General features: G+C 58.5%; 8 protein-coding genes across 8 annotated transcripts; 3 read left to right on the forward strand and 5 right to left on the reverse strand.

Annotated features, from left to right (window-relative positions):
• Positions 1-1,432: 1,432 nt before the first annotated feature.
• On the forward strand, positions 1,433-1,984 carry IUM83_01552 (putative acetyltransferase (GNAT) family; the record flags this gene model as incomplete). Its single annotated transcript, XM_067925416.1, has 2 exons — positions 1,433-1,444; positions 1,511-1,984. The coding sequence occupies 2 exons, from the start codon at positions 1,433-1,435 to the stop codon at positions 1,982-1,984; spliced, it is 486 nt and encodes a 161-aa protein (XP_067797417.1).
• Positions 1,985-2,249: 265 nt separating this feature from the next.
• Positions 2,250-2,705, forward strand: IUM83_01553 (putative acetyltransferase (GNAT) family; the record flags this gene model as incomplete). Its single annotated transcript, XM_067925417.1, has 1 exon — positions 2,250-2,705. One exon carries the CDS (start codon positions 2,250-2,252, stop codon positions 2,703-2,705), a length of 456 nt encoding a protein of 151 aa, XP_067797416.1.
• Positions 2,706-2,767: 62 nt separating this feature from the next.
• On the reverse strand, positions 2,768-4,263 carry IUM83_01554 (heat shock protein; the record flags this gene model as incomplete). Its single annotated transcript, XM_067925418.1, has 2 exons — positions 2,768-3,625; positions 3,694-4,263. The coding sequence occupies 2 exons, from the start codon at positions 4,261-4,263 to the stop codon at positions 2,768-2,770; spliced, it is 1,428 nt and encodes a 475-aa protein (XP_067797690.1).
• Positions 4,264-4,360: 97 nt separating this feature from the next.
• On the reverse strand, positions 4,361-5,264 carry IUM83_01555 (NhaC Na:H antiporter (NhaC) family protein; the record flags this gene model as incomplete). The annotated part of the gene is made up of 2 exons (XM_067925419.1): positions 4,361-4,995; positions 5,066-5,264. 2 exons carry the CDS (start codon positions 5,262-5,264, stop codon positions 4,361-4,363), a joined length of 834 nt encoding a protein of 277 aa, XP_067797689.1.
• Positions 5,265-5,493: 229 nt separating this feature from the next.
• On the reverse strand, positions 5,494-6,926 carry IUM83_01556 (NhaC Na:H antiporter (NhaC) family protein; the record flags this gene model as incomplete). The annotated part of the gene is made up of 5 exons (XM_067925420.1): positions 5,494-5,917; positions 5,981-6,144; positions 6,210-6,551; positions 6,627-6,686; positions 6,762-6,926. 5 exons carry the CDS (start codon positions 6,924-6,926, stop codon positions 5,494-5,496), a joined length of 1,155 nt encoding a protein of 384 aa, XP_067797415.1.
• A 171-nt stretch (positions 6,927-7,097) lies between these two features.
• Positions 7,098-9,428, reverse strand: IUM83_01557 (NhaC Na:H antiporter (NhaC) family protein; the record flags this gene model as incomplete). The annotated part of the gene is made up of 3 exons (XM_067925421.1): positions 7,098-8,290; positions 8,367-9,173; positions 9,260-9,428. 3 exons carry the CDS (start codon positions 9,426-9,428, stop codon positions 7,098-7,100), a joined length of 2,169 nt encoding a protein of 722 aa, XP_067797688.1.
• Positions 9,429-9,632: 204 nt separating this feature from the next.
• Positions 9,633-11,445, reverse strand: IUM83_01558 (Transmembrane protein; the record flags this gene model as incomplete). The annotated part of the gene is made up of 6 exons (XM_067925422.1): positions 9,633-9,840; positions 9,920-10,199; positions 10,267-10,329; positions 10,411-10,585; positions 10,664-10,851; positions 10,947-11,445. The coding sequence occupies 6 exons, from the start codon at positions 11,443-11,445 to the stop codon at positions 9,633-9,635; spliced, it is 1,413 nt and encodes a 470-aa protein (XP_067797421.1).
• A 2,575-nt stretch (positions 11,446-14,020) lies between these two features.
• IUM83_01559 (nad-dependent epimerase dehydratase) lies at positions 14,021-15,076 on the forward strand (the record flags this gene model as incomplete). Its single annotated transcript, XM_067925423.1, has 1 exon — positions 14,021-15,076. The coding sequence occupies one exon, from the start codon at positions 14,021-14,023 to the stop codon at positions 15,074-15,076; it is 1,056 nt and encodes a 351-aa protein (XP_067797420.1).
• Positions 15,077-15,300: the final 224 nt, after the last annotated feature.

Here is a 15,300-nt window from a genome sequence, read left to right on the forward strand (position 1 = left end):
TTCGCTGTTGAGTCCTGCCCGGCGAGCTGGTCGAGACCAGCTCTCGTGCCATACAGATCCCAACATAGTGCTCTCCAAGTGTGTGGTATACACGTACCTGCGAGTATACTCTTTTTTCGCGCCAGTCTATGTTACGAAATTCGAACCGACGAGTCCTTAGTTGCATAGCGCGGCCAATAACGGCCGAGTTTTCATCCACGCGCGCTGCCAATCGAGCTTCCCCGCGCGCTGCTGGTCCCTTGGTGTATCCTGGGCTTGGCACCGGCAGTGCAGAGCGCCGGCGGAGGAATCTCCAAATTTGCGTCGGCGTCGGCGTCGGCGTCGGCGTCGGCGTCGGACGGATCGATTCGGTGTCGTCGGTGCAATGCTGTTGCTCACTACATGTACACGCTTGCTCCGTCAGCGAGAGTGAACCGCCTGATGATCAGGCTGATGAGACTGATCGGCTGTCAGGCGGTTCACGAGGATGTCGGTCGGAACTCTACCTCGCCCGCAATGCAGAGGTGCGTCGCCGTGGCGGACCTTTTCCTCGGGGGCCTTGCACCGGCGTGCTACAGATGCGTCGTGCACTCGACCGCGACGCACGACGGTGCCATCTCTTCAGCCGAACCAGTCCACGACAGGCTTCAGCTTCGACGGTATCTGCTCAGCTCATCGGGCCCGGCGGTCCTTCCGCCGACGTTGCTCAGTGCTGGAGTTGGCAGTGAGCTTACGGTGCACGCGGATGGCGGAGGGCGCCGACTCACCGCTGAGAGGCAGCACTTCGCTGCGAAGTCGCCTCATGGTTCGGCGAGTCTTGAGAAGGCAAATCGAGTCCGCGCCGCGCGCGCTTCAACATGAGCCTCCCCATCGAAGGCCGAATCCCAGAGAGCTCGACCACAGAAACCTGGAGGTCGCTGCGAGCGCGGGGTTGGTCGGCGGCTGTTTCGAGCGCAGCGCACTAACGCGCTCGAGGCTTGAGTCGAGCGCCACGCGTGCCTCAAAGCAGCCTTTGTCGTTGGATACACCCGCCGCTGGCCGCAGCAATGCAATGATGGCGCAACGGCGAACGCGACGCCGCCAGCTGACGCAATGATGCGGGGCGTGCACTTGAGGTGGAAGAGCTCTGCGCCGTTGACGACGGCCTCCGTGGCACGAAAGAAAACAGGCGACGACACATTACGCAACGACAGCGGAGCCTCCGCTTCGCGCGCGCCGTTCCAACTTCAACGCTGGACTCGGCTCTCTAGGCGTCGGCAAAGCTAGCGGGGCCATCTTGGTCACTGTCGTTCCCCGCAGTCGTGCGCTCGTAGTGGCGCCGCGCTCAGGCTCGCCGAGGTGCAAGGTGTTCAAGCGGCGAGCAGCATGCTCGGCATCAAGTCTGCTGGCGGCCTGCAAAGGGCCTTCCAGGCCGGCTCGCTGTGCTCGGCGATTGGCCCTCGGTGGAGGCCAGATGCTCATCCAGGTGCGCGCTGGGATGAGTGGCCGCTGTCATAGTCTCTTGGTCACCACCACCAACACTACCAGATAGTATCCAAGCGAGACACGTGTCATGACGCTGCTGGTGACGCCCGTGACGACGCCCGAGGAGTTCCAGGAGGCCAAGGCCATCCGCTTGCGGGTCTTCCATGAGGAGCAGGGCTTCGACCCCGTGCTGGAGTTCGACAAGCACGACGACGAGCCCTCCACGATCCATTTCGTCGGCAAGGACGTCGAGCAGGACAAGTACGTCGCCGTGGGGCGCGTGCTGCTGGACGAGACGAGCCGCACGGCCAAGATCGGCCGCGTGGCGGTGCTGTCCGAGTGCCGCGGCAAGAGCTACGGTGCGGCCCTCATGCAGGGCATGGAGCAGCACGTCCGCGGCCGCGTGGACAGCTTCAAGCTGTCGGCGCAGCTCGACAAGAGGGGGTTCTACGAGAAGTGCGGCTACCAGCGCACCCCCGACGAGATCCACCTCGACGAGGGCGTCGAACACTGCTGGATGGTCAAGCCCGCCAACCTGTAGCTACTAAAGCTAATGCTAATAGACGTGGCTACATTCACGGCGTCGCCGTGCTCTTATTCCGTTCACGGTCTCACATGTGCTAGCAGTACACGGCTGGGACGACTATTATATCTAGTGCAGCTGTTGCTCAGAACATCACTGTTTGTTGGACGCTCCGCTCATCGAAACACGACGTTTGATGCAGCAGTCTCCTGGACTTGGCCCTCTTACAGCCCGGCACTAGACAGACCCAGTGGCTCACTTCCTAATCCGCCACCACCAAGAGATGCCGCTGATCGTGACCGCCGCGACGACCCCCGCCGAGATGCAGCAGGTCATGGCACTGCGTCGCCGCGTGTTCATCGACGAGCAAGGATTCCGCGAAGCCGTGGAAACGGAGGACCCCAACGACGACAAGCCGACCACCATCCACTTCCTTGGCCATGACTCCGAGACGAACGAGTACGTGGCGGTGGCTCGCTGTTTGCTGGATGAGCCCAACCGTAAGGCCAAGTTCGGCCGCGTGGCGGTGCTCTCTGAGTGTCGCGGCAAGAACTTCGGGGCGCAGCTCATGGACGGCATTGAAGAGCTTGTCCGAAGCCGCGTGGACAAGTTCGTGCTGTCGTCGCAGTACGGCCGCAAAGGTTTTTACCTGAAGTGCGGCTACCGATGCCCGAGCGATGAGATCTACCTGGAAGAAGGGGTTAAGCATTGCTGGATGGAGAAATCAGCTACTAAGTAGACGCCAGCTTAAACTGCAAATACACATTTGTGGACTTGATCACTTTGGTTTTGTAGTTCGGATTAATACTCCTGCACCAATTTTCGTCCATACTCCGCGGCACCTAAGACCACGGCTTCTTCGGGACGGAAGCCCTTCGTGTTGAAAGCATCCTGCTCGAAGAAAGACTCGAGCTGCTTCCGCATGAACTCCGACTTCGCACCTCCACCCACGAGTATCAACGCACTCAGCTCCTCCTTTGAAACGCCTGCGTCATCGAGCGCGCGGTTGCACAACGAGATCGCTTCCTGGGCTGGGCCTTCCTGAATCCGCGCGAGATCAAATGAGGTGACCTTGTGCACTAAATGTTTGGCACCGTTCTGGTCGGCCGTGATGAACGGCAGGTTGATGTCTGTACTCACGCGGCTTGACAGCTCGATTTTCGCCGACTCCACAGCTTCCAAAATGCGATAACTGGCCATGTAGTCGACGGACAAATCGATGCCGTGCTCCTCCTCAAACTTCTTCACCACCGAATGAAACAGGAGCTCGTTCACTTGATGCCCTGATACCGTTTGAGTTGACAGCGTGTGCAACAAGTTGAAGCCACTGCCACGACGCTCCTTCTCAAGCAGCGAGACCGTCGACACGTACCCACCAATGTCGAATACTGCAATTGGTCCTCCACTCGTCAACGCATCGGTACTTCGCAGCTCTTCCGCTGCACACCTCTCCGCGGCATGCAACGCCGCCACAGGCTCGTCAATGGCCGCGAACACAGTAAATCCGGCACTATTCGCTATCTTCTCGTACGCCGCACGCTCTGACTCCGCCGTCCCCGCTGGAACCGCCAGAACTGCCGGGAAGTTCTCAATGGGGTCCTCCCCCAACGACGCCGCCGCTGTCGTGTGCAAATGATCGAGCATGATCTCCGCCGCCCACTTCGCATCCGCACAAATGCCACAAATCAGCACCCAACCTCACGGCGTCGAATCATGATGGTACTTACCTCGGGGCTGTATGTCTTGCCATCGAGCTCCAGCTGCAGCGCGTCTCCTTGCCGATGCACCGAGTACGGCAGCTTCTTGATTAGCTCCTGTTGCTCCCTAGTCGTCGGCCCCAGCAGCAGCCTCGTGGCCGTTGCCGTGTAGCCAGGCTTACGTCCCTGCAGGGACCGGGCGATGGCGCCCACCGAGACGCTGCCGTTGTCCACCGCCACGGCCGCCGGCGTGGCGCGCATGCCGTCGGCGCTCTCGATCACGCGCGCTGCATGCGCCGAGTCCAGCAACGACGCTGCCGCCACACGCAGGTTCGCAGAGCCGACGTCCACGCCCAGCACTTGCTGCATCTTGCTGGCGCCGCCCTCGTGCTCACTTTCGTCCTCCCCCTCGTCGCCCTCGCCCGGGAGGCCGGCGCGCCGTCGCCGCACGCGTTCCTGGGCCCGCAGGATGTAGCGCGTGCCCACAAACAGCCCTGCACACGCAAGGCCTACGGGCACGAGCCACGGCTGCGGCGGCGTCGAGTGGAAGCGGCGCACAGAGCCCGCGCCCGGACGCGTCAACGGCTTGGCGACGCGCATGGTTGATACGATCGGAGATGCAGAGATACGCACGACGAGGAGCTACGAAAGGAGCTGATTGGTGCAAAAGCCAAGTTGAAGTCACATGGCTACATTTTTAGCGTCCGAGGCGCGGCAGCAAGTCCGACGCGCGGATGAGCTTCGAGGTGCTTGTCACCGTTGGGAAACTTTCTTGTGACGTTGTGTACTTGCTTTCGACCCTGTGGGAGACCCGGACTCGCGGCAATTCGCGCGACCCTCGACTATCCTGTTGGTCTGGATGACACTCGTGGATACCATCTAGTGTACACTGCTCGCTCTCGTGGTCGACGTCGCTCAGGTTATGCCGCTTATGTCGGTGGTGGGGCTTTGGCGGCGAGTGATCATGACAGTCAGTGTCATTGCGCTTGGCGTTGCTTTGAAGCTCGAGCTGCTTGCACTTTTGCTTCACCTGGAGACGTCGGTCGGTTTTTGACAGCTGCTCGGAGAAATAGCGGTACTTGGCGGCGTCTGCTGCTAGCTTCTTCGTGTCGAACAGCGATTTCGTCTGGTCTAGCCTCCGCTTCATCTTTTTGTTCTCTTCTGCGATTCGCTCTTGTTCACGCTGCCAGAGAGGGAAGTTGGAAGGTCGCTGGGCGTTCAGATGCTCCTCGGTATGATGCGAGACGTCGAACTGCTTCGGAAGCTTCTTGTGAATGCGCTCGAGACGTTGGAGCAGTATCTGGTTGTGCTGAGAGATCTCGATCTCTCTGTCTGGGCACCCAAGAAGAAATGAGCTATGAGTACTCAGGCAAAGTGCTAAAACTCGTAAAAGCAGACGCACCTAACTCCTGCTGAATCCTCTTGGCATTATTGACGGTACGGTCTTCGCGCTTCGCCTCCAGGTCGAGGACCGACTGGGCCTGCTTGACTCGCTGCCGATTGCGAAGCCGTGTCTCCTCGAGGAACGTCGCAGTTAGGATGTTGTCATCACCGAACTCATATTCCGCCGAGTATGCCAGTGACCGCCGCTGCCTGGTCATGAAGCCGGCACAGCGCACCAGCGGAATACCGTAGAGCTCGTTATACTTGCTGGTGTTGTGACGGACTCGCCGACCCACGCAATGGGTAAGTAAACTTGAAGTGAGGAAGACATTGCTAAACATCTATTTCAAGTGGCATGGCCTGCACAGGACAACTTGGCACAAGAATAAGACTTGGGGCGTGTATGTACCTCGACACTCTTTAGCACTAATCATCTAGGTACAGGAACTAGGAACGCTTGGCTTGCTTACCCCCTTTTTTCCACTTCGACTCATTCTGTCCCTTTCGAGAACTCTGGGCATTGCTTTCACCGTTGTCACTTTGCTCGCTTGCTTCCTCGTCCTCTGCTTCTGCACTTTTGGCATTGTTCTTACCTCTGCGTCTCTTCTTCGACTTCGATGAAGCAATCGGATCAGCCTCAGCATCGCCCAGGAGCAGCAGGTGTCGCGTGGATGGAGATGCAGCAACCAGATCAATACGTTCTTCATCGGGGATGAAAGCGTACATACCGCCATCCGTGATGGAAGACTTCGTGCGCTTCCACACCGTCAACGTGTCCATGCTTGAGTGCCAAGATGGCAGCGGGACTTGCAGCACCTTGTGGTACACAGTCGCCAAGTGAGTCTGGAACTCTTCCGACGATGTTCGGCCCCTACGACAATATGGCTGTTAGAGTTGCGCGATCAAGACCTAAACAATTAGCAATCCCACTCACCATGCTCCTGGAAGGCAAAGGGTGTGGCCAAACAGCTCGCCAACGTGGATCACCGTGTCACCCGCATAATTACACAGACTGGCCATCGCCATAGACTCATTACTGTCCTCAAAGTCGTCTGGGTAACAGAGGAATAGCGCGCGATCGGCGTGCTTGCGCAGGTCCTGTTCAGCAAAAGACCTAAGCTTTTCAAACATGAAACCAGTGAAAATTCAGCGTGATCGCGCACCTTCGGCGTTCCCTTGAGCACTTCTGTCCAGTAGACCTGCTCGACCTCCACCTCATCTTCGTCGTCCTCCTCCTCCTCTTCCTCTTCAGCTTCCTCTTCCTCGTCAGGTTCTTCATCAGCTTCGTCTCCGTCACTTCCCTGCGTCTCTTCTGCGTCGCCATGGCTCTCCTCCCCACTCGTGGCAGCAGTTTTACCGTTTTCCTTGGCCTTGTCCTCGCTCTCCTCTTCCTTTGTCTCTTCATCGTCATCGCTAGCAACATGGAGGTCGTAGGCAACAACGTCCACTCCACGAAGTTGCAGCAGACGCGCCCAGTAGCCACTACCAGCTCCCATCTCCACAATCTGCTCGACATCACACCTACTGTCAACGCTCCACCATTCGCACGTCGAAACCCGAAAAATACGACAGCAGCTCACCGGTCCGTAGTGCTTGATAATCTGCAGCGCACGCTCGTCCGGGATCGCCCACGAGTATTTCTACATTGTTGCACCAAGGTGCAATGAGTTTTAGCTGTGGAAACGCTGTAGCAGAGCAGTAGACGCTCGCCTCACCATTGCGACGCTCACGTCCAGCGCCGCGTACATCTCGGAGCGCGCCTCATCGCTCAGCTCCGGGTCGAACACGGCCGTGATCTCTCCCGGGTGCTCGCGGATGAACTTGCGGTAGAAGTCCAGGTACGGGTTGCTCGTGGGCGTCAGCTCCAGCGCCTCCGCCATCGTCGATGACTTGCGCTTGACACTCGAATGGCTGGAAGAGCTACCATAGTGGCTGATTGGTCAAAACTGGAGTTGAATTAACAACCAATCTGATGCGTTACAACATGGCTACACTAGACTGCAACTTGCAATGCAACGTGCTTGTACCGGTGGTACTCGAGCTCAGCAAGGCTAGGCAGACAGCAGAGGCTGGCTCTCGCCGTCGTATCTCGAGGGCGGCGACACACTCAGGAAGCTGCACGATGACAGCGACCGGTAGCGCATGTTGACGCGCGTGCCGCAGAAGAACACGACCAGCAGCAGCACGGCGAGGCAGATGCCGAACGCTGTGAACGTACTGCAGATCTTGAGACCGATGGGTAGTGAGCCTCCAGCCACGGACACGACAGCCACCAGCACTGCGTACGGCAAGATGCTGCGCACGTGGTTTTCCAGCGGCACATGAGCCGACAGAGACGCCAGGATGGACGTGTCCGCGATGGGCGAGCATGTATTGCCGAACACGGAGCCACCCAGGATGCTGCCGAAGCATTGGCGCAGGTTCTCAGCGTCGCCCCCGCTGATGGACCACGACAGCGGTGCAATGATCGGGAACATGATGGCCATCGTGCCAAACGCGCTGCCCACTGCAAACGACACGACGTAGCACAAAAGACACGCGATGGCCGGTAGGAACTGCTTCGGGATCGAGTCACCGACCACCGAAGCGATGTACGGAGCCGTGCTCACCTCGCCGATAACCGAGCCAAGAGCCCACGCAAGCGTGAGGATCAGCGTCGGGTCTAAAATATCCTTGACGCCTTCCATCCACGCCTTGGTAGCTTCGTTCAGCGTGATAATACGCTGCAGCAGCAACAGCGCCACGGCAACCACCCAGCCAGCAGCAGACGCGCGGATCAAGGAGGACACCGAGTCACAGTGGCTCAGCGCATCAAGAATCCCGAAAGAGCCATTGGGGTCTTGCGTGTACAGGCTGTTGAAACCATCGAAAATCATCCCCACGAACGTCAACACCACAATGGTCAAGAATGGCACCACGGCGTTTTGCCAACGCAGCGGCTTAGTTGTGTCAGGCTCAAGCGCAGCAAGCTCTGGCTTCGGGCTGTCCATCGGTCCTTGGAAAACGGGGGTCATCGGACCATCGTTGATCGGGGAAGCTGCCGCATCCTTCTCAAACTGCACCATCGGGCCGAAGTCTTTCTCGCAAATAATCGTGATGAAGATGAAAGCGATGAAGAGGATCGGGAAGAATCGGTAGTGCAGGCACGAAAGACACGTGACGAACGGGTCCCAGTCGAGCTTCAGGTCTCGGAGCTGCGCCGCCACGTAACCAATTTCTACGCCAATCCAAGCGCTTACCGGAGCTGTCGTACGTCAACGCAACACACAAGTTAGTTAGTATCGAACACATAAAGTAGCATCCACACGACAAGCACATACACATGGAAGGCAAACAAACGCCGACGGTATGGATGATTGCCGCGAACTTTTCACGGCTAACTCCAGTCTGGCTCAACACTTGGCGCAGTGAACTTCCAACAATGAGGATGCACGAATAGTCGTCGAAGAAGATAACGAGACACAGCAGCCACGTTGAAAGCTGCATGCGCAGCGACGACGTCATAAACTTCTTGGCAAGCAACGCGAGACCATGACCGCCACCGCCCTTTTGTACCACGCCAATGGTTCCTCCAAGCACAATCGTGAACAGCAGTACACCTGCATGATCGTCAACCGTGAACGCGCTCACCCAGTACTGGTCAAACGTGCGCAAGAACGCGGTGAACGGGTCTCCGTTCGAGACGATGATAGCGCCGCACCAAATTCCAGCAAGGAGCGACACCGTCACTTGGCCCAGCACAGCCGACATGATCAAAGTCACGAGCGGAGGAATCAGCGAAACCCACCCCGGCGACACCACAACCGACGTCGTGTGCGTCGCTTGGAACAGCAGCACCTCGTCGAGCTCGACCGTCGGAGGGAGAACCACCTGCTCACCGACAGCGCTGGCGCCTGTGTCATCGACGCGCGGGGCCTCCGTCGGCTCCGGCTTCGGGGGTGCCTCCTCCCACACCGTGGTGGTGAGGTTGTGCTGTCCGAAGGACTCGAGCTGCAGCTGCTTGACGGCGATGGACAGCTGCGAGCGGAAGTTGCCGTCGGCGTCCAGCGTCTTGACGCTGCCGTTGGTCAGCACCGCGCCGTCCGAGTCCTGCACGCGGTACCACAGATGCCGCGGGTACACGGAGCCTGCCCACGGCAACATAAGCACACTCAGTATCACACAACGCATTGCTTTGCACAGCACAGTACTACGCAATGAATCAGCGGCGCACCGTTCTTGAGCTCCGGCAGCTCGATGGACGCCTCGAAGTCCACCTGCTGCAGGATGACGGAGGGTGTCTGCAGCGACACGGAGCTGCTGTGCGCGCGGTGGGCGCCGCAGAGGCTGCCAGCCAGCGCCGCCGCCAGCAGCGGGAGCTCCACGAGACGCTGGATGCCCATGGAGAGAGCGATGCCAATCAACTGACTGACTGTACACGTGCGGGCAGCCAGGCTATGCGGACCAGAGCATAAGATTTGGGCGCGATTCGGGAATGAATTGACGCAGTACCGTCACGACTCGATTAAATACAGACAACTTCAACGCGTATCTTTGACTTCAACTACATGTGATCGGAGCTTTAGCCTGCTTCCCTGCCTGCTGCACTACGCTGCGAGCGCGCGCGTGGCGCTCGGGTTCGCTCGACGCAACATGGGCATGAGGTTCGTCCACCGGAACATCTGCGAGAGGATGCACGTGGAGAACCACACCGTCACCAGCAGGCAGATGGACGCCTCTGAGCTGAAGAAGCTGAAGAGCTGGGCCTTCTCGTAGAGCGGGGCAGTTAGCTGCCCGAACACCGAGGTAATAAAACTATAGCACAAAGTACACACAAAATACAGGGTTAGTTCCTCTGTGACTGCTCTGCGATTGGTGTGGCCGGCGGACGTACAGGTTGTGTGTGGAGTGATAGACCACGCTGGACCAAATCACGTAGCTGGAGTTGCCCTGGATCCAGCACATGATGATGCGGGAGCCGACTAGCAGGAGTGTGAACACTGCGAGCACGTAGAGCAGGTGGAAGTCGCGGGTTTCTGCGACTGCATATCCCGAGCCCTTGGGCACCACTTCCAGCGCGTCGGCGATGATCATGGGCCAGTGCCATAGGGCCCATATGCATCCCGTTATGGCCGATGCCAGGATGGTCGAGTGGCTGAATACGATCTCCAGCGCTGAGGCAGCAAAGTGCGCGTAAGCGGGAATGTATATTCGAGGAATGCAATAAAAAAGAAAACCCACCCGGGAAAAGCGACCCGCTCCACCCGATTTCCTGGATCATGGCGAAGAAGAACCAGCTTGTACCTGTGAGCAATCAAAGCAGACATATCAGATCGGTAAATAGCCCACCATCAGGCCGCCACGGGGAAGCGAGAGTGACGCCACCTAAAGGTCGCAGGCCCATGGAGAGCCCGACGTCGTAGCGCTGCGGCGGCACCGGGTCCCAAAAGATCCCGAGAAAGCTGATGTAGAACACATAGAACACCAGCCCGGAGTCGAGTGCCTCGACGTCGTTGAAGCTGAATACCATCTCCAGCTTCCGCACGAAGGTGCGGTTGAACTGCAAGGAAGACATTGCCCCGGACATGCACACGTCAGCAACGAACAAGCACTCACGCTTCCAGTACCGTCGACTCACCGGGTTAACCATCCTGGTAGCAGCTGTGAATGAAAACGCTGCTAGTTCGCAGAGGACTGGCACTGCGTAGCTCAAAAGCGCGAGTCGGAACGTGGATCTCGACGAATGCGAGCTCCTGAATAAGTGGTAGAGCGGCGGGATGTTCCAGTGCGGCGGCGTGTTGCAGGCCTGGAGTCTCAGCTTTGCAACTGCATCATCGACAACACCGAAAACAAAAACGAACAACACCCGTCAGCACCATATCCAGGCCTAGGCTTCCCAGCTAGTCACACGATACACGTACTGTTGCGCAACGCGAGCGAGGCGATGGCTGGGCTCACGAACCAGAGACAGCGGAAGGCGAACACGATGGGCGTGTTGGGCGGGATGCCCCACTGCTTGCAGAAGACGAGGCCCGTGAGCGACAGCACGACCATCGAGTAGAGCGACACGAGGTAGGCGATCACGGCGTCGCGGTAGGCCCACATGACGTCGGCCGAGAACATGCCGTGGAAGAAGTAGTTGGACGAGCCGCGGTCGTTGCGGTGGTGATACTGGTGCGCGGGCTGCACGAGCGGGTAGTACTCGTCCCAGATGTTCTTGCCGTCGCGTCCGGCCTTCTTGCTCGCCGTGGACACCGGTCCGGCGGGCACGGGCCCCACCAGCGCGCTGGCGGCGGCGCGGGTGTCGCCCGGCTCCAGGTCCACGATGGTGCCGTAGGTGCTGGCGGACGCGGAGCTGCTGGGCGCGTTGCTCATGTTGCTGGCGGAGGTGGCGCTGCTACCGCGGCTGCGCTTGCCCATGGGCTGATTGATGGAGGCGCCTGGAGAATGAACGGGCGCCGCGCGCGTCCAGGGGCCCTCCGCGATCGCGCGCTTTTGCTGCTTCAGCCTCGGTCCAAAAGTGCAGCTAAAATCCGCGCGGCTTTCGAAGCACCAAAGCGGAAATCGGGGCTGATAGGGGTAAGAGGCACTCTTATATAGGGGCTACCCACCTCATCACGCGACCTTCGCGCGACATTCATAAAAAAATAGAAGCCCAACGGCGCGCTATAGAAAGGGCGTCGGTCGGCGCTTTTGTGTCGGTGGTACCTCACGATGGCGCGAGACTCAGACTCGCTTGGTCTAGCTCGACTTACCTTGTGCAGCCTGCAAGACATTAGGCCTCGCTTAGGTAAAGTGCAATGGCAGTGTCTGCGCCGTAGCTGGTAAGCTAGGGTAAACCGCATGACCTTCGACACTACCGGTAGTTGGTTGAAGCTGGATGCAGAATGATACCTTGACGCCCCTGTCGTGAGCCTCGCTCGGTTTGACGAGATCCTCGCGATGGTGGCATGGCAACTTGCCCACTTGGGGCTGGCGGCGTGGAGCAATGGCCTCCTCCCGGAGCTTATCGCGGCGAGCAGGACTCGGGTCACAGCAGCAGCAGCAGCAGCAACAGCAGCAGCTTGGTCGGCATCACCTCGCTAGGTAAGAGGATGCGATGGACGGCTGGATACAAGCACAGCTGGATCGGAATCGTCACTCGACCGACAGCCAATCCACTGCGGACACTGCGGACACCACTCCCAGCGCGATGGCGTGGGTGCACCAGGCTGGCACGCGTCTGTAAAGGAGTTAGTTAGACAGTCGAAGACAGCATGTGCTGTGCGCTATTGTTGAAGCGGTACGCTTTACGCGAGGCTCACTGGGAGGTCCTTGCAGATCAAATTGAGATATCAAGCACTCGGTGGAGCTCAAGCAGGGTGCTACCCCATCGTCCAGGCCTCCGTTCCGTCATGCGCACGTGGAGAAAGCAGCCCTAGAAGTCTTCGTCGGGCGGAATAAATGCATTGAAGTCAGCACGTCTCCCTTTTAAACACACTGGCTGCGCGTTAACCGATCGGCGCACCGCGGTTCAAGTCACTGGCTGCAAAGACAAAGGACTGTATGCGCGCTTGCAATGGTGCTTCCCTCCGGCGAATGAAGACGACGCACACAGTCTCCTTCGAGCGCAACGAGCCTGTAGAGGCCCGGTCAAGGATGACACCAAGTCCATATCGACCAATGGTGGTGGGCAAACGCCTCTGACATGTCCGACTGCCACGTCCGACCTCCATTTTCTCTAGTCGACACGATAGAAGATCAGTGCGTTGGCTTATAGGCATCAGCAAGAGATGACATTGTGGATTCTTCAGACATCGAGGTGGCAAACGAGAATGGATTTCGACCAGCAATCTACTTCTAGAAACCAAGAGAAGTCATTCGCAGGATCTCATAACGCTGCGAGAGCATTAGTGAAGTGGCGTTCAGGTGTTCGTCGAGCTGGGAGGTACTACATGTATACATGTAGCATACACCGTATTTAGCCGAGTCGACACTGTGCGCATCACTTCAACTCCATGCTGTTTCGATTTGTCCAAGGTCAGCAATTCACTGTAAGCAAAGCTAAAATCATGGCTCCAGCCTGAATCAGTGACTGTGCGGCGTTCCCCAATTTTCGCATCCCGGATACCTCGAACGACGGCGGAGTGGCGTGACGCCGAGCCACGGAGCCGCTCCATGCCTTCGCTATACCAGTTGGTGGGGGCAAGTGCGAGGCGCGCGGCCATAATCTCCCGTGTTCAGACACGGCGACAAGAGCCAGATTCTGGGCACTCATGTAAGCTGCACCGACTGTACACTCGTTTGTCCTGGAAAAGAGCAATCGCCACTGAGGCGACTTCACTGAAATCTTCAGAGGAGCGGATGGTCTTGCTGAAGGATAATCTCAAGCCTTGAGCCCTGTCGCAAGGAGGACTGGATTCGCCTGAGAGACTCCATCTTAGCGCGCACCTCTACGTCCGGTGCCCATAGCCTTTTCGGTGCTACACGTAGGAAAGGTGCAACGGTTTCGTTTCCGGCGATTGCCCATGGACGCAATCGGTGTATTTAACAAATCTGCCGTATGGCCAACGTGGTCATCGTCACCTCCCCACACAACAACAACAGCAGTGTGCGGCAAAATTCGCGGGCCCCCATCTCGACTCGAGCTCTCCATGAAGCAAGCTGTTAGGAGAGATTCGCATGGCGGCGCCAGCTGCGAGTTGTCATTCCGCGTCCTGAATATTTGATCACGAACACTGCTACGGCTGATTAGTTCTTGTCCGCGCCAGCTGCTGTAATTGGCCCAACAGTCCGTCGGTGCGCACTCATTGGCTGTCGGCCTCACGAATGTTGGTCGACCATCTGGAACCAATAGCACTGCACCATTGCCACGACGTGCGGTGAGGAGCACTTCAGGCGGATAGACGTACGTGGCCGATGCCTCACACCTCAGCTCAGTCTCCGATTTGCCGGCATCTCGTCACTCAGCATCTCAAAAGCGCTAGCGCACACACAAGACACAACGAACTCAACCATGGCTCCCAACCCGTTTGAAGTGACCGACGCCCTCGCCGCCGTGAACTCATCCTCCATTGCCACCGCCGCCGCACGCCGCCGCATCCTCGTGACGGGAGCTGCCGGCTTCATCGGCTTTCACACCGCCAAGGCGCTGCTCGAGCGCGGCGACGACGTGGTCATCGTGGACGAGATGAACGACTACTACGACGTGGAGCTCAAGCAGAGCAACCTGGACTGGCTCACCAAGACCTACGGCGAGCGCGTGACCGTGGTGATCGGCGACCTGTGCGACGCGCAGCTGGTGCGCCGCGTGCTCAAGGAGACGTCGCCCGCCGCCATGGTGCACCTGGCGGCCCGCGCCGGCGTGCGGCCCAGCATTGACAACCCGCTGCTGTACATCCACGCGAACGTGGTGGCCACGATGGTGCTGCTGGACGCGTGCCGCGAGTTCGGCATCAAGAAGTTCGTGTACGCGAGCAGCAGCTCGGTGTACGGCGGCAGCATGAAGGAGAGCTTCAGCGAGGAGGACATTGTGGACTTCCCGGTGAGCCCGTACGCTGCCACCAAGAAGAGCTGCGAGCTGTTGGCGCACACGTACCACCACTTGTACGACATGGACACCATCGGCCTGCGCTTCTTCACTGTGTACGGCCCACGCGGGCGTCCCGACATGGCACCGTTCAAGTTCATGGACCGCATCGCCCGCGACGTGGCTATCGACCAGTACGGCGACGGCTCGTCGTCGCGCGACTACACGTTCATCGACGACATCGTGCAGGGCGTGCTGTTGAGCCTGGACCGCGGCCACGGCTGCGAGGTGTTCAACCTGGGCCGCGGCACGCCGGTGCTTTTGACCAAGTTCATCCAGATCATCGAGGGTCTTGTGGGCAAGAAGGCCAAGATCAACATCCTGCCGGACCAGCCGGGCGACGTGCCCCGCACGAGCGCCGACATCTCCAAGGCGGAGCGTCTGCTGGGCTACAAGCCCACGACTCCGCTGGAGCAGGGTCTGCAGAAGACGTGGGAGTGGTATTCCGAGTTCTACAACGCGCAGCCCGCTGTGTCACCGTAGATGTGTTCTGCAATGGCGGTGGTATTAGCGTGTAAGGTCTTGACGCGATTTTGCTAAGCGGGTGGCTGGCTACAGTAGCGTGCTTTGGAGCCGTCTGAATTGGTAGACGACTCGCGTGTATGAATTGGGGTTAAATGTATATAGTTTGCAATTGTCTTTCTGTTTTTTTTTACTAGTATGTTATTCCAGTTGTATTGCGCTTTCGGAAAGTTTATCACTGGGTT

Source organism: Phytophthora cinnamomi (genome assembly GCF_018691715.1).
Source record: "Phytophthora cinnamomi strain GKB4 chromosome Unknown Contig14, whole genome shotgun sequence".
Taxonomy (NCBI): domain Eukaryota; phylum Oomycota; class Peronosporomycetes; order Peronosporales; family Peronosporaceae; genus Phytophthora; species Phytophthora cinnamomi.